Raw genomic sequence first — 16,458 nt, forward strand, 5'->3', positions numbered from 1 at the left:
TTTTTTAGAATTACTTTAGAAAAAATTGATATATTATATAAGTATTCATGTACAACCACATTGGATAGCTAGATCAAGAAAAAACATGCTAGCTGAATTATGCGAGAATTCCTGCCTATTTTCATAAGCCAAGACCATATTGTTGTGAAGATTTTCTCATTCAATCCTGTTTTATATCGTTAACTTTCCTCTCATTTCCAAAAACTATAATTACAACTTAATGAGGCATTATGAATGAAGAGTCTTCAAATTTTTACATTCGTTCAACTAGACTTGATACCCCTAGTTAAGTTGAATTCCTATGCGAACAATCATAGGGAATTTTTTTTAAGAATTTTGAGAAAGTTCTTGCAGAAAGGCTCGTCAAATCTTAGTTTGGATAAGAACTCTCAATGGAAGGGCGTTTCTAAACATTTTCCACTTGTCCTCATGATTAATTCCGAACTCGTGAGACTAGCGTTCTAGATCCTTGTGATTAAGTTACTTCTTTAGGCTAGTGAATAGTGAGCTACCCAGTCATCTTTTTCTTTACCAGATCTTTTCGTCATATTTTCCAAATTTCCATTTTTGACTTTTTCTACTTCCCTCTTTACATTTTCTTGCAATCAAATATCCATCAGATGGATCGACATCTAGACATCGCCCTGTAACCACATGCGCTATTTCACCCTAAAAGAGAATGTACGGCATCAACAATAAAACTTATAGCTATGCAAGGAAAAGTTTTTGATTGAAACATATGATTTTCAATTTGCTCTGATACAGTGATGGAACTATGGGGGCATGCTCGGGCTTTCGTAAGATATTTGACAAATGTTACTGGCTGTAAGACCATCCAAGATGCTATCTTGTGGGAAAATCGTGGGCCTGAGCCCCTTTACAAAGCTATTAGTAACAATTTCTGCGATTAATATACAATTTCTTACCTATAAATGCTATGAATATAAATGTCAAAACATCTGTTTTATTAGATATACTGCTACTTCTGCATCTTGTAATGAAAATTTGACAAATCGCCAAAGATTTTACACATTTCTCTTAATAACGGTGAAAGTCATTACAAGCTTGATAGCTAAGCTAAAGCACAGACCTGCAGAGCTGGAAAACAGAGAGGGGTTTTCAGGTTTCATGGCAACACTGACTGAGATACTGCGTTCAATTTTTTTCGTCGCCCAACATTAAATTTTCATATTGATTTAGAAGCTGTAAAGAGCCTCATAATGATGACGAAGATTCCTATGAACAATTGTAGCAGCTTGCTAACAAGTCTTGTAAGGTCCGTTTCGTTCCGGTTGTCCATATTTATATCGTAAAATGAACAGTACAGCTATGAAAAAAGCTTTCTCGAAAAACCCTGTAGAATACTACTAGGAATTTTGTTTTTTCATCGTTATTTCTTTAGTTGAGCTCATGAGCGAGCTAGGTTGTAAAGCTCTGCTGTTGAAACATGTTAAATCTAAATGTTGCGTTTAGGGTGCACTTACGTTTTCGCGATTATGTTTCCACTGTTGGTTTCCTTTGAGTCCATGACATTCCCACATTTGAATTCGACTCTTTTCGTTATTGGGTGAGTAGTCCATGCAGCTTTCGTCGTTGAATATCACTTCGCCGCGTTTACTCAGAACAAAGTACTAAATTGAAACGATAAAGACTTTGAAAATACGTTAGACGAGCCCCAATTAGCAGTGAGATATTATTTTGGCATATTTCTATAACCTACAAGCAAGACAACGGTAATGTCAACTGAATTTCAATGAATTTCACTGCCATCTCATATAATAGGAACTTTCAGTTTTGGAGCATAATCAAGAGGTAGGTCGTATAATTAAGTGTTTTTAAGAAAACCAAGAATATTATGCAAGTTGTGAAACACCCTTGTCACCCTCTGTCTTTTAAATCACTGCCTTTCAATCAACGGGAATCGAATCTCCCTTTGCGTATGGGGAGGGGAGCCGTTGTTGCTTTCCCGAGTAGCGATGTTTTCATGGTCTAGCCAAAAGAGCATAGTTGGAAACGTTTTCAATAAGTGTTTGGAATTTACCTGATTACCACCAAGACCATGACACATGTACAACTTTAAGTTCGATTTTTTAGACTTTGCACCCATTGAATCGATGCATCGATCAACATCTTGATTGCGAATCTGAAAGGAAAAGAGAACGAATCATCGCAAAGTAAATAAGTATGCCTTAGTCAAGAAATGTTTGGTACGGTTTGATCAAAAAAGATTTAAACCTAAGTTCATAAAATTCAATTTCGTTTTTTCACAAAACTTGATCATAACGTGATAGCTTTGCTTGTTCAAAGTCAGTTATATTTTGGAAATTGTTTTAAGTAGCTTTAAGAATAACAAGGGCTCCAGTTGTTGAGTCTATTTTGCTGGTTCTATTATGTTCTCAACGCGCAAAGGACTAATGTTGCCAAGACACTTTAAGAAGTCAACTTTGTGTTACGCTGTTGCTATGATACAGTGTTTCCTAACAATTCTAAATGCAATCATAGGTATCAGTGAGTTCTCACCTCTCCGTGAGCTGGAGGCTGTAGGTCTGAGCCAATGAGATCAGGAAGAATCGTATCGAGGTACCATTTGAAACTTTTACAGCCAAGGCTCTTCCTTAAACGTTTACGTTCAGATATATCACCAATATCAACTTTTCTATCCGCATCAGGTTTGCGCCTTTTTTGAAGAGAATTTGCGTTTATTTACAAAATTTTCCATAAAAATGGCAACAGACATGCATGACAAAAGGTAGATAAGTCTTACCTTCAGATTAAGTAAAGATGTTTGTTACTTATACCTGTTAAATAGCTATTATATTTCAAGTCATTGATTTGAAAACATGAGCTCTGATTGATGAAAAAATGTTTGCCTTGGCTGAAAAAGAAGCAAAAGTTTTCTATCCAGTGATTGAACAATTGTTACAATCAAAGAGCATGTTCAACAACGATTGAGCTCAATGCTCCAGGCTTCACTCATTCAACACAAAACATTTCTTCTTCGCTTCCAAGCGAGCCTAGAGGCTGCACATAATCAAATAAGATCTGAACCAACGACTTTTTGAAAGAAGCTTCAATAAGACACTGACCTGTAGTACAATTCTTTGTATTCATCCATCCAAACTTCGGCAAGTCGGTTGAAATTTTTGGCCAATGTCTTCGAAACACCATTTGGAAAGCTGTATGGAGAGTTCTCCTTCCGGAAAATGTGTCCGACTCGAGAGCAAGGCACAATCTCCAAATTTCCACCGCACATCCATATCTGAAACAGAAATTGATAAATAAATTGTTTGTTTATTGCATTGCTATAATCTATTGCATTTTACTTTACCTTTTCTATACTGTATTTGCAACTTCGAAACAACGCTTTCTAAATACGCTGCATTGTGTTAAGCAAAGTTCTTTCGAACCAAGTTGAGAAATTTCCTTTAGCGAGGTACAGCTTCAAAAAGCTATCAGTAAACTTACCCTGAATGACATCTCCAAGTTTTCACCTCCCCATATGTCCATTTCAGTATCATATGAGCCCATTTTGTAGAAGTAATGTCTGTCAATCGAAAACAATCCACCGGCCATTGTTGGTGATCTATAATTAAAGTCAAAATTGTAAAATGCGAGTGTACTTAAGTATGTATCATTGAGAAAAGAATTGGATACCAGCAGCAAAGGATACATTTTTTGTTGGTGTCGATATAGATTGTTGAAGGAGCCATCAGACTTGTGTCGCTTACTTGTTTACCATGAATTTAAACAGTATCATATGTATACAAAAACTTTGTAAGCATCACAACATGTATACAAAAACTTTGTTCAATCGGTACCCTGGATTATTAAAGTAGGTTCTTAAATCATGACTACGAGAATTAGAACACTTGATAGGTTGGATTATGGTGAAAAACTGAAAAAAGAGAGTGGTGAAAAGATGTCTATCACATTAGTATGTTCGATAATGGTCCAACTGAAAATGGATTCGAATGGGGTGATCTGAATGAAATTGTAGAGGAATAGTCTTCCGAACCAGAGGCCTGTTTATCAGTGCCTAATTTAGAATGGTATTGGCTACTAATAGTGGTCTTGGAAATTCAAACACTAGTGTTGGAAAAAAGAATCAAGGGGTGGGAAAATTGGGACCTTTTGATTTAGATGCTTATCCTGTGGGTGACATTCTGCCAAGATGCTTGTTGCCGGTGGTGTAGTGTCTGAGTATCGAAGGTATGAATAAATACGTATGAATAAATAAGATTCCCAGAAAAGCATAAAAAACTATATGAAACTATAATAACTTAACTTGTTTTAGGCATGATTTATTATGACTATTTTTGCTGCTCATTCTATCGTATTGATTTAAGATGTCTAACATTTATGCAAAAATGAAAAAGCCTAACATAGTTTGCTTTTATAAGAAAATTTGGGTGTGTTACCAATTTCTGGTAACTTGAAGGGCGTGGCATGCAACATTTTTCCTGGGTGTGTGCCCCTGGATCCCCCTTCTTTTCTTTGACAAAGTCAGTGGTCTTGAGAAAAGGTTTGATTTGGCACTGCTGGTAACTACAAATATTTTGTGTCATAAAGAAAAAGCTCAATTTGCAAACCGTAGAGGCTCTGTTTCGTCTTTCCGCTGTGACCTCTCTTCCGGTGAAAGCTCTTTCCAAGTAAAAAATAAATCCCACGTAAAGCTTCCTACTTGTGTTACTGCCTTGAGCGTTGAACCTTTGTATGAGAAATCAACGGCATCTATTACCTCTATCACTGGGCACACTACATTGTTCCGGTCCTCTTTGATCCTTTGAAGAAGTGGCTCTATCCAGCCATCTGTCGCCTCGCAGTGAGAATCTAGGAAAGTGAGGACCTCTCCGTTGGACATAGCAGCTCCGCGCAAACGTGATCGTACCAAGCCATCTCGCTGCTTGTTTCTGACCACTTTGATCTTGTTCCGAACTTGGGGATGCTGATTCAACTTAGATACGTAATGGTCCAATGGTTTTCCTGTGTAGTCTAGAAACCAACAGAGTAAAAAGATGGTTTATATAATTTTTTTTCAACTTATTGAGTACAAGAAAATCTTTTGAGGGTTTCAACGTCTACAAAAATTCAAATGAATGTAATTTTATACGGTTTTAGTTTAGTTTTAGCGTAGTGTAAACTTACTTTAGTGAGTAGGCATGGCTAGATATCACATCCACTGAGTAAAACGATGTTCAAGATTAAAAAGTCGAGAGAAAGAATGTAGAAGGTTAAATAAGTCCTAAGGCTATAAAGATGAAACCAAAGGTTCTTCAAACAAGAGGGCGTTGTTTCCCCTACCTTCCATTGCTAAATATCAGGCAATGACCAATTTAAAAGGAAAACTCCACCCTGCTGAAAATGATTGTCATCGTAAACTGTAAATTAATCTTTTGTACCTACCATGCAAACTTGCATCGTCTACAAGAATGATATCTGATAACAGATAGGCTGGGGTTTTTCGTAAAACGCTGTGCACTGTTCTCACTAAAACTGACAAAGCCTCGTTGTGAAAGCAGATGATTACACTTGTCGTGGGAAGATCTTGAGAATAGCTTGCATGTTTCGCCTCGCATCTAGACGACAATCAGAAAGGTATAAATTTCAGCAAATGACGTAAAGAAATGCTTTTCCTAATATCGTACTACATCAAATACAGTCTATTTCTTCTCGCCTAAAAACAGCTACCGCAAAGCATGCCGGTTGCGCAATAGTCTTAAGCAATTGACACAATTTGTAGAACGATATACTTCATTGAAATAGGAATTGCTTCTTTGCACTTAATTGGAAATAATCGAGACTGAGTAATTATTATTCTTATCAAATATCAAGGTAAAGTGACATTTATTTTGAAGCATAGATCTACAAAAAAATGCAAAAGGAAGCTACAAAATCTCATTGAGCAAATGTCATGAATATGGGCGTGGTATATGTATCTTAAGAAATTTATGGATACATAATATTTAAAGAAAGGCTCACATTAAATGCTGACTTACTCTTTGCCGCGTGCATCAGGTAGTCGTCTATTCATCGACATGTGGTCACTTAACACAGAATCAAACGAATGATTGTTGAAGAGCTTCTTGGAAATATTTCGAAGCCCATCAGGCAAATCGGCCTTGAGTCCTTTGTCACCGAGACCATGAATCACCAACTCAGGGAACAACTCTGATCTCAACTGTACAGGGAATCGATCAAAAACCTGGTACTTTACTTGGTTATCAAGGTCTTTAGTTCTCTGATGAACTTTGCTTGACTGGCCTAGGTACGCAGCAGTTGTAGTTTGTAACGCCTTTTTATTGTTTTCCTTGTTGATTACAACTACATCTAGATCGATGTTCGTTGACTGCTTGTGCACAAAGAATAGAACATCCAGTGACAACCAAAATAGAGATGTAAGAATCAAAGCTTGTACTAAAGTTTTCCGTCTAGCTTTTAGTTTCATTGTATTAACAACTTTCTGCTTACATCATTGGAATTAGGTTTTTGGCGATTCAGTGGAAGGCCCGACATGCTCATGCTCTTTGAGCTTTGATGTTGTCGATCACAGAACAATACTGATCCTTGATCTAACTGGGCTAGTGTGTGTTTAATAGCATCTGTACTGGCTTCGCTAGGCTGGAAACATTTTTTAATGTGATTCTACTTCTTCCAGCATTCCTAAAATCTCTTTAATCAACTGCCATTAAAAGTCGCGAAATAACTTTAATAAATATCAAGGTGCGGGTACTCATATAAAGATCCATTTTACTGCTAGTTTCGGTTTTTATTACATTCATTCGCCATAGACATAGCTAAAATAAGATTCAGGCCTAACAAACCAATATTTTTTCATTTATTATATGTTTTGAGACAGCGTGCATGATAAATTACAATCTAGTGCCACTGGATTTTAAAAACATTTGAATCCTTCTTTATCAAACCTGCTTATAGAAACAATCTTACCTCAAGAGCAAATCGCTGTGTAAAATCTTTCTAGCAAAAACCTAAGTAGTCTCCTTCAATGCACCTTTTACAAATCGATACTTAATCTGGCATCTCATTTGTTGTAGATGTGTAGCACTGTAGGTAGACATTATCAGAAAATGACGCCAAGCATCAACAAGCTTGGATCTCTTTCGCTGTTCTGCATTCCCTGGGTATTAGAGACTAAAATATGGAAATGCAGGATTAACAAACGGTTAACGGTTTGAATAGCATCATCACAATAGTAAATTACGTATCACCACGATTCTTTTCTTTTTAGCAATATATGTTTAAGGCTTATGATGTTGAATGTTCAAGAAGGAAGAAGTTTCAAAATCATCAGTTTATTTAACATAAAAAGTTTGCTATTTGGCAAAAATGTGAAAAAAGTGTTGTGGCTTCCAAGACTCTTGGTTGTAAAAAAACATATGATTTGCTAAAGGCAATTTTAAAATTTCAATTAAAAAATTCCATCCAAAACATCTGGAAAATATAGTGATGCAAACAATTAAAGAACTTCAGTTTTGAACATTAGGTATGGATATCTGTAAAAAGGGTTCACTTTTACAATTGATTCCAAACTGGAAAAAGTTTATTTAAGAAGCCTATTTCAACCAAAACCCAACGAATCAAACCATTTCGACTTAAGCGATCAATGATCGTTAGATTACAAGGGCACAACCAGCTCAGTTGTGTTGAAAATTTGTAGCGTTTGTGCATTTTCTTGTCAATAACTTCATTCGAAACTACAGGTATGATGAACTGAAGCTTAGCAAACAATTTTAACAGGTGGAAAGTGTTCCAGCAGTCAATTCTTCATAGAAAATACTTCACGGAAGATTTCACGGAAAAAATAGAAATATATTATATAAAATCTAGAACCAACTTGCGCGCATGAATACTTTACTACTTAGCACGACCTCAAAATTGTTTTGAATAAGCTCTTTAACAAATCAGATAGGAATGGAGGAAAAATGTTGTTTCCAAAATTCCTATACAAGGATGAATTGAGTAATAAGTCGAGTACTTATTTTTTTAGACATTTCCGTTTCCAAGATTTCCTCCATTACCATCATTAACGACACTTCAGTGAAACTGTCTAAATTTATTACAACACTGCAAATGCACGCTAAGACCATGTTAATTGGTTTTGTTGTACGTGTAAACGTAAATACATCTAGTTCTGTTGGGTTTAATCGGCAATACGTATAGGTGTATATTCAATCTAAGGCAAACAGGATCTTGTGCTTCGAGCAGGAAGGAGTGGCGAAGGGCCCCATGCCGGAAGGTGTTACCAAACAGACATAGCGAATTGTCTGAGCAAGTCTCGATGCACTGAACTAAACTGAATGCAGTCTTGTAAAGTCTACAACCAAATGCGTTAATACGGCTGAAGTTGATGATTATTATCATGACGATGATGATTGCTATCATTATTATTTATATAAAAGTTATTGATGATTAAAATCGAAACGCATAGACTCCTTGGACAAGCTAAAAAGCTATTCTAAAATATGCTTTAACTGAAAGGTATTTTATAGATTTAAACAAGAAATTAAAAAGAAACAGAAGGAGAATTCCGCATATTATAATGCAAAAGATGCATGGTATAGCTAGAATAATAATGAGTTTTGTCCAAAGAAATCCTTGATAGACATCAACATCTGCTTTGCTGGATTCACTTACAGAATTGTGCATACGAATTGAATTCATACTCGAGAAAATGACAAGAGTGAAGAGAGATGCAGATTCAAGTGAATTTAGAATCTTGTTGTTGAAAGGTTTGCAATATAGGTGATGCAAAAGAAATACCACTTGTAATGCCAGCAAGAGGAACGATTTCAAGATTTGATTTTGAACAAAGGTAACCACTAAAATCAGAACAAAACGACGAAAAATGTAGACACCTTCCCACCATAAAAACTCTCGCTTGCCTCCCACCTTCCTGAACGGTTCTGTCAAACTCTTTAGAATTCTTTCGACAACGGGATCGCTAATTGTCTGAGACTCGTCATCCGGACTTTGCCTTTTCATTTTGAACACGAGGTAAAAGAGGAAAGGTAATGGAAATATGCAGCCGATCAATATTCCGGTTTTCTTTGTCTTTTTCTGCAGCAACAAGCTAGGGAGAAAGGAGACAAACAAGCAATAAGGTAAAACCCAGAAAAATGCAAGGAACATAAGTGCAACTTGCCAGACTGTATAGCATTCTATGCTGCCTTGTATGAAAAGTCTTGTTTTAGAGTCGACATCGATGCAGTGCAGAAGTTTAAATATTGCTGTTGTATTAGCCCCATATGCCAAGACAAACAGCTCGAAAGCAGCAAACAAGGCTCTTTGATGAAGGATGTTCCCTGTTCTGTTGAACCTCCTGCATGGTGATAGCTTACATATGCTTGACATTATAATTATTATGCTTAAAACGATGAAAACCATTGAGATAAGCCCGATACGAATAAACATCTTCGTGACGGGTGTCATATCGTCCAGTGCACACAGCCTGGAATCACGAAACGCAACCGCATTGAAGTTGAAGAAACTTCGCGGCAGCTGTTGCAAAAAGTCCAATTCGATGTGATAATCATCCTGATTCACAATCAACTCAATCTGGTAGAAATAAAACATAATCTTTAGTAATCCTCCTCCTAAACCTTCATCCCTGTAAACGTACTCGGTATCACTATCATCGAAAGTAATCTCTTTGGAGTTCACATCAACCAGGTCATCATTTCTGAAGCCAATGTATGAACCATCAGTGGAAGATGGCGCCTTATCAACATTTCTACCAAAGCTGGAATGAATTTTTTGAAGCTTTCTTTTGACAAATGCGAACATTTCTGACTTGTATAAAAATAATGTGACGTAAATGGCGACAATCAATATACCGAGCAGCCAGAACTGTCGCTTGTTGCAATCTTCGTTCTTGATGCATTCTTCAGATAGCATACTTTCGCTGTAGCCAGTGTCACATGTTGCACACATTATATGACTTCTATTTGGAGCACAAGAATTATATTTGATGCATTGTCTTCCTTGACAGCCATACCGTATTGGTAGTTGAACATAGGTAAGCCCTCCAAGTCCCTGCCCCCCAAGTCCAAGTCGCTGAAAACCCCAAAAGTTGTTCTTAGGTCGCGTAAGACCTGAAGCACATATTCCGCCAGGTGAGCACAAATGGCAATTTGAATTGTTAGTCCTTTGCTCGAAAAACACGCTCGGAAATAGACTGTAATGATTGTAAGAACACATCTCGCATTTTATTGAAAATAAAGAAAAACTTTTCGTGGCAGAGTCATTGCTTTGAGACTGTACAGCTGCCAAAGAAACGAAAAACCCAATTGGACATTGAAATTTAGTCAAACGGTCAACGGAGATCACATCATTGTTAATGAAGATAGCATTTGTCTCATGAGCAGAGCTCACCACGCTTACATTCTTCAGGGCCATCTTTGACATACTGTATATCATATCGCCTTCAACTGCCCGATTAGTGTGCCAATGTGATGATTCAATGGACACCTCAGAGAGCTCGATTTCCGATGGTCTGAGATTCGAATAGAGCGTGCCTCCTAAAGCTCTGGCAGTGTTTGAAACAAATGTACTCCTATTCACAAAGACCTTTGCAACGCAGTCTTTCGGCCCAACAAATGCCAACGCACCACCGTAGCCTGTCTCGACAACGTCAGAAGCTTTGGGAAGATCACAACTATTGTACTCAAGCCTACATCTGTATATTGACACTTTATTAGGGCCATAGCTGCATACAGCTCCACCTTGCAATGAAGCCTTATTATTTGTAAAAACGCTGTCAAGTACGGTTAAAGATAAAGGGTAAACAGTGTAAAGGTTTATGCCTGCACCAGAGGCTGCAGCGTTATTTGTAAACACTGAGTTTCTTACGACAAAGTTCAAGAACTTGTCCGGATCTCCCACCCCTTGATAACTTACAAAGACAGCACCATCAGATTCACGGAAGATTCCAATATTTCTGAATGTGCAATCTGATATTGTCATATTAAGCCGTCCGTAAGCTCCGATGCCAACATTTATTCCAGATTCAAAATATTGGAATCTAGAGTTGTAAATATGTATATCAATATTATGATTTCCATATATACCTGATGCGCATTCGGTATGAGTGCCAACTATACAGTATTTTAAAGCATATTTAGAGCGTCCATTTTCCCCTAGAAAAGCACTGTTTCTTATGGATACTTGCAAAATTGAGCTGCCTTCTCCAAATGCATGCACACACAGTCCTTCCCGGTTGTGGGAAAAGATAGTTTTCTCCACCGTTAACTGACACCCGTACTCACATTGATAATAAACGCCAGGTTGTCCGGACGAAATTTCGCAGTTTGAAAACCTGACAGATGCATCCTTCACAGAGACTACCTTCGTAAATAATCCTTTTCTATTTGTACCATTCAATAAGATGTTATCAAAAGAAACTTCTACTGTTCTATCCTTTCTGTACGGCTGTGGGCTTGTTATAACAAAGTTGATGTTGCAATTGTTGCACTGAAGAGCTGGCTTTCCACTTATTCCTTTAAACCTGAGTGACTTATTAAGAAATACGGTGCTTTCCACATACACAGCGCTAGAAGTGCCCCAAAAAGTGCCGTCTATCAAAACGCTGTCATTATCTTTACTTCTTGTATTAACAGCGTGAAGAACACTTGAGCATGCATTCTGTAGAGAATCTCCACAGCTTTCGCTATCATAGCCATGGTGTGAAACGTATATATCGTACGCATTCAGCCCTAAAACATTTAAAAGAATACAACTGTTACAGAAACAGTTATCTGGGTACAGTACAGTACAAACAATAACCAATCTTAAGATCACAAATTACCTCACTCTGCTGCTACAAGCCTCCTTAAAAGCACTGGCAGTTATTACATACAATTCTGCAGACTTCATCGATTTAAAAAAGCTCGCTTCTACTGAATAATATTTGAAAGAAAAGCATCAAATGGATGGATCTGAAATAATTTCAGTCATACTTAAAACCTCATAGACAGTGTTGAGTAAACTTAAATGGTAAGACTGGGCTATTTAAAACATTGATACGTGTAATTATTCTACAAGGTTCTTGTCCGGGATCACTCTTAAATTAACTGTTCACCAACGATCAATCATTTGCTTTAAATAAATTGAAATCCACTTTATATATTAATTAAACTAAAATCTTTTTCCACAATAATATATATGATCTGATCTGATAGTTACAACAAATCATTTACTAGTAAAGATCTAATCAGTAATTGCTGTGTGGTTAGGCTTCAAGCAAAAGTTATGCAGATATAGCCTTTCTACACTGGCATTACCATAAGAATTGATCATAAAGAAATTGAATGGGTGAGAAATATTAAATATTTCAAATTTGCCAAAAATCTCGCATGGAGGGATTAAAATAAAGTATATAATCCTAAGTTTCCCAAGCTATAGTAATTCAGGGCCGTCGCTAGCGGTGGGGGGGGGGTGCGGGGGGTGCACTCCCCCCCCCCCCTCTAGAAAATTCTTGTCGGCAAATTTTTTCAAAGTAGAGTTTTGTCGGGTTTTGCTTTCAAAGTTCCCAAAGCAATAGCTTTAGCGAACAGTTGGGATAAGATGAGGATGTGAACTTAAAAGTATTGCCCAAAATCCCTCAGCAATTCAAAACAGGAAAAGATAGCGCTATGGGTGTCACGGAGGGGCAAATGTCCCCCAAAAACTTCAAATGACTCCCTTTCGGCAGCTGGAGTCTAGAATCTAATGTCCAATATCCAGGGCGACCTAATTTCTACCTAAAGTTTGGGGTTTAGAGGGAAGGATAAAAGTTTATTGAAAAACTCTGAATGTTGATCCTGGAGGTACTGGAAGCCACTGTAAGCAGGGAAAGGGGGCAAAGTGCCTCAGGGCCTTGAGGTCGAGGGGGCCCCAAGTAGTAAAGAACTCCATTTTAAGAATGAAATCAATGAAACGTAGATATGCCTAAAAATAGTTAAAAGTTCTAAACGATTGCAAGAAATTACTGCAAGAAAGACTCTGAAATGCATTTTAAGACAATCTAAAGGGCGTGGTCGCAATCTAAAGATCAAAATTTCCTCGTCTTTCAGTTTTGATTCAAGGCCTTCGAAACCTAAGTACCCACAGTCACTTGAAAATTGAAGCGATGATTGATTAACGAGAACATCCTCTTTGATAAACAAAATCAATTGCGTCAAAATGCCACACCCCCACATTGAAATATCTTAGGCCACGCCCTATTTTGTCGGCAAATTGGTGACTGGCACCCCCCTAAGTGAAAGTGCTTAGCGACGGCCCTGTATAGTATAGCTGAAATATGCAAGAAAATGCCTCAAAAAAGATCCTGCAGGGCTACTCCCATTATGGCCCTAATAGGGGGTCCACTCAGGGTCAATGAGGGCCAAAGCTAAAAGGTTAAAAAATTACCCTCAGGTGTTTTTGACAATAACCCTCAAATAGTAGCATAAGGACAGAAATTATGTCATTGGTAGAATCAATTTCTTTGTACAAGCTGGGTCTTTTTTCGAAAAAATTTCTTTGCTATTGACTGTTGTTGATTCAGGAAAGATAAAACCTTGTTCATTGTCTATAATAAATGGCAAGGTAAACTAAGCCTTTGTGTTATTATCGAAACTGGACCATTTGGTAGACATTTGGTAACCCTCACATAGACTGTCCCCCTGTCAGGCCTTAATAGGAGTACCCCCCTTGGGGGAAAGATCCTTTTTATAAAATGTACAGCTGCTTAGTTGAGCCACATTTCAGTTTTAGCTGTTTAGTATGGGGTTGTTGCATGGGAAATGAATGTATGGGAACCATGTGGGGGAGGCCAGAGGCCACAGTGGGGCTGGAAGGAGGCTTCTTGGGTTTATCCACTATTTGTGACCTTGGCACCAACAGCCCCCCTCCCCCCAATAAAGTTTCTCCTGGTCTCAGGCTTGATGCAGGGGCTCCAGAAAAACACTTCAACAAGTCAATTAAACCTGAACTGGCACCATCATATCTAAATGATATGATAAACTAAACCCTTGTTCATTTCAAATAAACAGAAATGCTATAAGCTTTTGAACAAGTTGAATAATTAACAAGAGAGAGCAACTTTGTTTAAACATTCAAGAAATTGCTTGGGTTTATAGGATAAAAGCTTTCCCTTTTGTGATCTGGAAATTCTTTTGCATTTTAAGGAAAAAAAATTATGAAATATTCCTAAACTTATTTATGGACTGTTATAATAACTTTTTGCTTTAGCAGGGCAAATTGGAAGCAGCTGGATTTTTTCTGAATTGTACCCTGTACAAATATGCTAAAAAGAAGAAAACATAAAAAGCCAAAGAAGATGTTCTCAGTTTTTATGTATTAAAAGAACTAGTCTTGATTTAAAGTTTCATCTAATTGATTCAGTTAAAAAAAAAGAGTTACTTTTAGGGAATCTGCAAAGGGCAGCCACTTGGAGCCTAATTTTACAACCCTGATTGCAAACTTTCCAAACACTCATGACAAAAAATGCACAATATGCATCTTCAAAAGTGTTCCAAAATTATAATATTAAACAATTTTTCAAAAACTGATTCTCGTTCCCCGTTTAAAAATTGAATTCTCGAAAATTGAATCGTTTGAAAATTCTCGTTCAATTACCTTGTTTGAAAAACAAATGCTTGGTTCCATGTTATTTATGAAAAGCATCAAAATTGAATGCTTGAAGATGCAAATTTTCACAAAATTATCTTCAGGAATGGCAAAATCTTTCCAAATCATCTGTGTCCATAGAAGGCTCTTTGAAAAGATAGCATAATCAAGCAGGGAGGCTTTGTAGATTATTTCCTCATAGCTTGTTGCTCCTTATATTGTTTTTTGTTTCTAAGGATTATTTTGCAAAAGTGATGATTCCACACATGCTAAATTAAAAAAAAACTTCCAAACTCATTTCTACTAGGAAATTTCTTTCTCTGATTCCAAAATTTGAAACATTTTAGGATTCAACCCCTTTTTGAATACTGTAAAACATACACCCTGGTGGGGATTGTATCTGCCAAGAGGGCCTCCTTTTCGTCTGAAAATTCTTGGACAAGATATACATTTATCTCTTTTTTTCTGGCGCAAGTAGGCCCATCGAAAATACCTTTCCACTGCAGACCAAATTTGTCATGAAAATGAGAGTGTTGCCAACTTTATAGAGTTGGAAAAAGTCTATTGAAGCTCAAATTTGAAATTAGGCTAGCTTTCCATATCAATTCAAGAAATGTATTATCCTTAAAATCATGTTTAGGCAAAACGTTAGTTTCCTGGATCTTATTCAAGGGCAGGTATCACTTTTCAGAATTTTATTCCTGGATAGGACCATAAATTTTTTTTGACAGTCATATCTCAGTCATTTTTCTTCAAGGTAAACTGTCAGAGGACAAAGACGACAGCGAAATAGACGAACGTTTTTAATATAATGCAATAAAGTATCGATAGGATCAACGGGGATTTCTGTAGAAACAAAGAGATTGTGGTAAGGTGTAGCGTACCTAATGTTTATCAAATTTTTCAATAAAAGTGTCTGGAGTCAAGTGCGAATCATCGTCTGATCAGGGTGGGATCTGCTTATCTTCTAAGACAGTTCGTCTAAGGCTCGCCAAGCGAATATTTTCTTGAAATGCAAATAGACAGGACAAGTCCGCTCTGGAGATCTCTCGGGCTGGCTACACGGTTTTCAGCCCACTGTCTAGTGCATATCAAAAGTGGAAAATGAATGAATTACCTGTGATTTGCAAACTTGTTATAACAGACAGGTAGAGCACTAACTCGATAGCCTCCATTTAACAAACTCGTCAAAACGATTCTCTCAGTTGTTCGCTTTTTCTGACTTCCTGGAATAATCAACTCAACTCAAACCAAGGAGGCATATCACGTGCTTAGCTTGCTTCATTCCTGCTTTAAGAGCGGTTGGTGGTGCTACTGTAGAAGGAGGGGGCTAAGGGAACTAGGACACCCATACCCTGTCGTAAATGCCGAAAGTAACCCTTCCTACTTCTTGCTATTTTTCTTTCAGATTTTCATGAGGGCCTCTTGTTCGTTCAAAAGCACTACCCCCCGCACCCGGTCTGGATTTTTTGGCAGTTTTCGACGAGATCCCGGGAGTGCATAAGCTGTTACCCGGGAGTGCATAAGCTGTTACCCGGGAGTGCATAAGCTGTTACCCGGGAGTGCATAAGCTGTTACCCGGGAGTGCATAAGCTGTTACCCGGGAGTGCATAAGCTGTTACCCGGGAGTGCATAAGCTGTTACCCGGGAGTGCATAAGCTGTTACCCGGGAGTGCATAAGCTGTTACCCGGGAGTGCATAAGCTGTTACCCGGGAGTGCATAAGCTGTTACCCGGGAGTGCATAAGCTGTTACCCGGGAGTGCATAAGCTGTTACCCGGGAGTGCATAAGCTGTTACCCGGGAGTGCATAAGCTGTTACCCGGGAGTGCATAAGCTGTTACCCGGGAGTGCAT

The 16,458-nt window shown here is 37.7% G+C and overlaps 2 protein-coding genes across 2 annotated transcripts; both read right to left on the bottom strand.

The window, feature by feature from the left end:
• Window positions 1-528: 528 nt before the first annotated feature.
• Window positions 529-6,445, bottom strand: LOC135682182 (polypeptide N-acetylgalactosaminyltransferase 5). The gene is made up of 9 exons (XM_065196952.2): window positions 5,997-6,445; window positions 5,404-5,576; window positions 4,590-4,992; window positions 3,466-3,583; window positions 3,087-3,259; window positions 2,521-2,677; window positions 2,042-2,143; window positions 1,485-1,631; window positions 529-669 (listed from the first exon to the last, which is right to left on the bottom strand). The coding sequence occupies exons 1-9, from the start codon at window positions 6,443-6,445 to the stop codon at window positions 529-531; spliced, it is 1,863 nt and encodes a 620-aa protein (XP_065053024.2).
• A 1,356-nt stretch (window positions 6,446-7,801) lies between these two features.
• LOC135682184 (uncharacterized) lies at window positions 7,802-16,006 on the bottom strand. The gene is made up of 2 exons (XM_065196955.2): window positions 15,722-16,006; window positions 7,802-11,729 (listed from the first exon to the last, which is right to left on the bottom strand). The coding sequence occupies exons 1-2, from the start codon at window positions 15,777-15,779 to the stop codon at window positions 8,461-8,463; spliced, it is 3,327 nt and encodes a 1,108-aa protein (XP_065053027.2). The 5' UTR covers window positions 15,780-16,006; the 3' UTR covers window positions 7,802-8,460.
• Window positions 16,007-16,458: the final 452 nt, after the last annotated feature.

Source organism: Rhopilema esculentum, chromosome 16 (genome assembly GCF_057945365.1).
Source record: "Rhopilema esculentum isolate cy_ngs chromosome 16, ASM5794536v1, whole genome shotgun sequence".
NCBI classification, from domain to species: Eukaryota; Metazoa; Cnidaria; class Scyphozoa; order Rhizostomeae; family Rhizostomatidae; genus Rhopilema; species Rhopilema esculentum.